General features: G+C 40.4%; 1 protein-coding gene and 1 non-coding gene across 2 annotated transcripts in view; both read left to right on the top strand.

Moving 5' to 3' along the window:
• Prep (prolyl endopeptidase) overlaps nt 1-6,457 on the top strand; it is a 112,771-nt gene that overhangs the window by 4,018 nt on the left and 102,296 nt on the right. The window contains exon 2 of the mRNA XM_004637457.2: nt 922-996. Within this exon, the coding sequence (XP_004637514.1) occupies nt 922-996 (75 nt within the window). The remainder of the gene's footprint in view (nt 1-921; nt 997-6,457) is intronic.
• LOC111818413 lies at nt 3,678-3,779 on the top strand. The gene has a single exon (XR_002822406.1). It is a non-coding gene; the product is annotated as a U6 spliceosomal RNA (small nuclear RNA).

The following is a 6,457-nucleotide window of genomic DNA, read 5'->3' as shown; positions in this document are numbered from 1 at the left end:
AAAAAAAAAAAAAAAAAAATCACCATTAGGTGAGATTGTAGTCAGGCTTATGTCCCTTACTCTTGTCAGTTAACTGACAAAAACAGTTCCAGAACATTCCATCTCATCTGCTCATTCATCCGGATGGTTATGCATTTCCAAGTTCTCTGACATCGGAAGTGCAAGGTCCCAAGATTGATCCCTGGTACAAAAAAAAAAAAAAAAAGTTCCTGGTGGCAGCTTCAGGAATCGTCCCCTCAAACAGGCTGTATTTGTGTAGAGATATTTATTTCTTCAAATATTAGGGTAGTCTAAATGTGGGATGCTTTTGTGCCTCCCTGTAATAAACAATAAAATTAGGCATTTCACAGTAGTACGTAAAAAGGAAAAATGTTGAGTGTAGAAATGTCTTCCTGGCATGCAGATTAGCTTATTCTTAGCTGGTCACAGAATCATACTATATATTAGTTTTATTTTTCAGTTTACAAAAAAATGTACCTTTTGTTGAAGGGACACTTCTTAATTGTGGGCAGGCCAAGCAAGGACAGGAGCATAGGTCCTTGTGCAAGGGCGCCTTCTCAGACTGCCTTTCTGGCATGTCCACGGCATTGTGCTCTTCTGAACTGAGCCCCCGACAACATTTTCAAGTTTCTTTAGCACAGCAGCAGCCCTTTGTTTTGTGTTGTGCAGACAGAGCCGTTTCCCGTGCTGACCTTTCGTCTGTCCTCCCTCTCCAGCTAAAACATTCTTTTTAGGAAAAATGGGCTGACATCTTTGAGGACCTGCCAGTTTGGGTTCTTACAGTAATTTGGGCAGACACGTTGCCAGTGAGCCAATTAGTATTTTTGTCTGTCCCTTCCCTATCTCTAGCACATGCAGGAAGTACTAATATTAGTTGAGTTTTGGCACTAGTTCCCTAACATTACACTTTGTCTTTTGCAGGTACAAGACTATCATGGGCATAAAATTTGTGACCCTTACGCTTGGCTTGAAGACCCGGACAGTGAACAGACAAAGGTAAGATGAGCTTATAATTAAAGATAAGCATCCTCAGTAGCACCACACATGCGAGATGAGTGACTGTAGTTTTTTCTTCCTTCCATCACCCTGTATTTTCTGCTACGGATAGAGTGTATACTTGCTGGTATCACCTCTTTATGTCAAATGTGGAAACAAAGACAAAAGCATGTGTTGGCCTCCAAAAAAAAATTAAGTTCCTGAGTAATGTTTATGGTTTACTGACACCAAAGAACCAAGTGTTGTGTACCCTTGTCACCGTCCACACCAGCCTTCCTTGTGGAATTTAGATTTCCAGGGTTGTTCTGATTTGCCCTGCACCTGCTTAGGGGAGTGGAGATCGCCCATCTTGACCAGGAAAGGAGTAGGAAGGGCAACCAGCTTAGCTGGGGCATGGTGAGGTGTGGCAGGGGAGAAGGTGGTGGTAGGAGGATCTTTCTCCTCCTGGGGACAGTCTCGTGGCCCTCCCTTCCTCATTGCTGAGCACTGACTGACCTGCCCTCGTGTCTGCCTTCCTCACCTCAAGGAGCATCTCCTCCTTCACCCACAGTGGAAGCTTTTATGGCCTTTGTTCCTCAAGTAAGCACCACTGTTGAGGTTTCTAATGATCTGCCCTTCTAGCTATAATCCTATAGTCTCTTTTCCCTGATTGCTACCCAGAAAGACCGAGATTTCATGGATGAGAATGATTGATGTTTGGGTTCAAATTTTCTTTTAAGAAGCGTTGGTTTATAGATGTAAATGGGTAGAAACTCCAAGGGGAGGAGTGGATGGCCATCTTTGGGAGTGATAAAAGCGCTAGTTCTGTGGGCAAGACAGGAGAGGAGGAAACAGGTATGGGGTTGTCTCTTTACCCTCACAGGGTACAGATGACCGTCAGAGTCCAGCCGTGGACTGAGCAGAGACCAGGTTGCTTGTATCCTATAGTGGGAACAAGCTACCTGGAAAGAAAATGAACTTGCCTTGAATTCCTTGGAAGATTTGCGGGAGGTGTTGGGTACAACCTTGATTTCTCCAGGCTGTGCTAGTGAATGAGTGATTCAGCAGTGTCACAGTGACCCAGAGTAGGTTATGTGTTGGTGGCTGCACACTGTCCTGCTTCTTACTCGGTAAGGACAGGTCTTGGGGCTGACATGCAATTTACTAATGGATGGTTAGCTTCTAATTAGTGGATGACATTTGGTTAGTGATCTTGCAGTAGCCCTGACAGAAACTAATAACGTGGACGGGTACACTGTTTTTGTAGTACACATTTGTTATCGGATGTACATGCTCTTCTTTAATTCTCAAACTCTCAAATAGATCTTCTTTATTTTCCCACTTTACCGATGAAGACATTGAGATATGATTAACTTGCCTAGGGTCACTCATCTAGTAAGTGTGTACTCAGGAATAGAAGCCAAGTAGTCCAGAAACTTTCTAGGTTTACACTAAAGAATCAAAGTAGGCATCCGGTACAGAGGTGTGTGCTTGCCACCCTCCTGCTTGGGAGGCTCAGGTGGGTGGATTCCAAGCTCAGGACTAATCTGGGCAATTTAGTGAGACACTACCTCAAAAATAAACAAAAGAAAATAAGAACAAAAAGACTGAGTTGTAACAGTTTTGAGAATATAGACTACAACGCTTCTTCCTGTTTGTGTCTGGAGCCTGGGCCAGCCCCGAGCCCCAGGCTAATATATTGAGACAGCATGCCCTAGGTGTTGGGGTGTATAGCCTGCACCTTCCCTCTGCATTTTCATGCTACCTGTCTTTCATCCTTCTAAACAAGCTAACAGTGGGACCTATTGAAGCAGCTGGACTTGAACAGGTTAAATTTCATTTTCAGATTAACAAGTTCGGGTGGGTATTTTTTTCCTTTTTAATTTGTCGTATGCAAATAATTTCTACATAGTCACTATAAAATATATTTTTTTCAAACTAATTTTGGCAAGGGAATGCTAGGCATTGAATCAAAGGCCTGGCATGTGCTTAGCAGGTGCTCTTCCACTGAGCTATATTCTCCAAAGTATTTTTTTTTTTTTTCTTTTCTTTCTTGAGATGGGAGTCTTGATGAGTAGCTACCCTTGAACTTACTACGTAGCTGGCCTCAAACTTGTGGTCATCCTCCTGCCTCAGACTTCTCCAGGAGCTAAGATTATAGGAATATACCACCATGTCTGGCATAAGATGTATTTTTCTAATGAGCAGAAAAACTTGAAGTCATAAAAGTACATCCACAAAAGTATGTTAGCCAAACATTGGTATAAAGAGAAGAATGTCTCTGTAGCTTCCAAAACAGAAGGCTGTTGTTACATTTTCAGTATTAAGCAGTCAGAAGTGAGAAGCCCTGGTAGCTGTTTTATACTGAGTTTAGAAATGCTATCAGTAGGTCTTTGATTTAATCTAGTGTTTAATATAGCATATGCAATTTGACAGTGCCTGGTATTTCAGGCGTTGTCTTCTATAAAAGAAAATCACAACAGGCTTGTAACTTCAAAAATTCTTGACAAGATAAGCTAGAGGGAGGAAGGTTAGAACCTGGGTGAATTCTTTAAACTTACCAGGGTGCATATTTCTCTATTTATAGCAGCTATTCCAGACTATAGGTCACACACAACTGTACTGCTAACCCTGATAGGGGAATTGAGCAGGTTTTTACAAAGAAAAAGCAGTAGATCGGTTCTGCCCCATAAATACATAATGTACTTGGCAGTACGTATACTAAAATTGGAATGCTACAGAGACGGTTAGCATGACGTCTCTGTGAGGATGCTGTGCAAATTCATGCAGTGTTCCATATCGTTTTAAAAAAGGTGCATAATTCATATGTAATTTAAATTATTGTGAGCCACATTAAAAATGCAGGCAGTCAGATTAATTTGTTACTTAATTTATCGTATGGAAATAATTTCTACATAGTCAATATAAAATACTAAAAATTTTTTTCAAACTAATTTTTCAAATTTAAGGTATATTTTTCACTTATAGGTCACATAAGTGCAGATCAGCCCCTTGTCAGTATGTAGGAGCCACCGTGTGGTTAATGGCCACTGTATTGGATAATAAAGATATGGAATCTTTCTTGTAAATGTAGGTGTAAAAATATAAATAAATTTTTATATAAATAAAAATTAGACTAAATTGAATTTGCTACATGAATTGAAGAATAGTTGAATGTTAAATTATATAAAGTTGCGGCCAAGGAGATGGCTCAGTGGAATAAGTGCTTCCCTGGCAAGCACAAGGGCCTGAGTTCAATCCCTCGTTCTGCAAAAAAAAAAAAAAAAAAAAAATTATATAAAGTTACATAGCTATTCTAGTTGGTATTTAAAAAGTTAAAATTGAAAATTAAAATAAGAATAACTGGATGAAATGACAAGTGTATTTCAGTGACAACTTAAACACGAGGCCAGAATGTTCTCTGCCACTGTTATTTTTATATGTCTTACAAAGCTTTGGCTGTCCAATAAAACAAGAACCAAAATTTGGTACAGGAGAAAATAAAGTGATCATTCATTCCAGATGATATGATCATGTATCTAGAAAGCGTAAAGAAAATAACTTACTAGGATGAGTTCAGTAGAGTGGTTCGGTACAAAGTAAATATAAAGTCAGCAGTACTCATGTATATCGTCAATAATGAAAGAATGAACTCATTTAGTAGCCACAAAAAGCTACCATCCGAGAATGGAGATTTCAAGCCCACTGGTTCAATGATAATGTCACCGTCGCACAGGGGAAAGCCTAGGGCTGGGGACATACAGGGCTCAGTGGTAGAGTGCTTGAAGCTAGCATATCCAGCACTCTTAGTCCCCAGCGGCAATCTAGAAAAAGATCTGGCTTGTGACATCATTTGTAGTAGTGAAAACTGAAATAATCATTTCCAACAATAATTAAGTCATTGCATATAACTTGATGAAATACTATGAACATATTAACAAGTTACATTAGCATAAAAAAAGATGTGTATGGTAAGAACATTAACAGGAAGGTATAACATTACAGTGTTCTACATGATAACTTTAAAAAGTATCTATTGATAGCTATCCTGTTTTGGGCCTTTTTTAAAATTTTACTGTATTTTTTTTTATTGAATTTTTTTTTTTGTTTTTTGTGCTGAGGACTGAATCCAGGGCTTCCAGCTTGCTAGGCAAGTGTTGTACTGCTGAGCCAAATGCCCAGCCCCCATGATAACTATTCTGGAAGAATCAATATGGAAACACAAACAAAACACCAAAAGTTAAGTGAAGGAAAAGCTGTAGATTAAATACATTTTTGATATCTAAGTGTGATATGCTCTACCCCAGTGTCTTGGTAACTCAAACCTCCTATCTACTAATGAAGGCTCTGTTCCCATCAACATTAATGTGCATATGGCTGACTTCATAATCTTAGTTAGCATCTTAAATTTCTCTGTGGTCTGTATACTTTCTTTCCATGGCAAACATGCGAATCCCAGCCTTCATGCTTCGCCTTAACCCTTCTGTACCACTTTTCCCCTCTCAGCTACTCTCCCAGCCCCTCTAGATGTGGTCTCATTTTATATACCATCTCTTTCTCCGCCTGTCCACAGTGACTCTCTGCATTCCCTCTAGCACAGTAGCAACCTCTGCTGGTGTATAGAGGATCCTTGCATCAGGATGGTTTGACTTAGGATTTTTTTCTTCTTTGATTTTGTGATGACACAAAAGCATATGTGTTTGATGGTAGGCATCCTTGGACTTCTCAGGGCTGATGATCGCCTGAAATAGTGATGTGCAGTATGAAACTTGTCTGCGGTCCTCAAGCCACAGCTCCCAGCCAGCCACGGAAGCATGCAGTCACCAAAATTCTACAGTGTGTCTTGGTGCTAAGCTGTGACATTTGGCAGGTTAGATATATTAATTGTGATTTTCACTTAGTGTCTTTCATGCATACAAGGGCTTTGTGGGGCCCTAACGCCATTGTAAGTCAAAGTAATCTTTTTTGCAAGGTCAGCAGAGGCCCAGCTACCAAGTCTAGTAACTTTCAAGGATCAGTGTCTAGTTAACCAAGTTTGTTACCGAGTGTCTTATGTTACCAAGACACTGGAATAAAGCAATCCCAGCCTTTCCTTGACAGGGCAGATTTAAATGTTGAAGGATCATCTCTAAGAATTGTATTTCACCTAGGATTTCTTTCTATGTAGATATTTCATAATTTCACAGAGGTAGTAGAGAACAAAATTTAGGGAGATAAAGCTCTTTCTTTCTCTGGTGACCTTCCTTGCCTCTGCGGAAGTGAGCTTTTTCAAGTAGCTTGCTTGCTTATGCTCCCCCTCAGCCCTGCAGGGACTCTTGGGCCTTTGGGGCTGTTTACATCATTGTCTTCATGTAGGCAGCACCTCAGATCCTTAGGGAGTGTGGGGATCCGATCTTCTGCCCTCCTCAACTATGAGCTGTCAGTCAGCCCACCTTGCATCCTTCACTCCTCTTTCTTATCAACTCTTCTCTTCTCTAGCCGG

Source organism: Octodon degus, unplaced genomic scaffold (assembly GCF_000260255.1).
Source record: "Octodon degus isolate 3935 unplaced genomic scaffold, OctDeg1.0 scaffold00090, whole genome shotgun sequence".
In the NCBI taxonomy this organism is placed as follows: Eukaryota; Metazoa; Chordata; class Mammalia; order Rodentia; family Octodontidae; genus Octodon; species Octodon degus.
The sequence above is the reverse complement of the archived record's forward strand: the minus strand, read 5'-3'. Positions and strand labels throughout refer to the sequence as shown.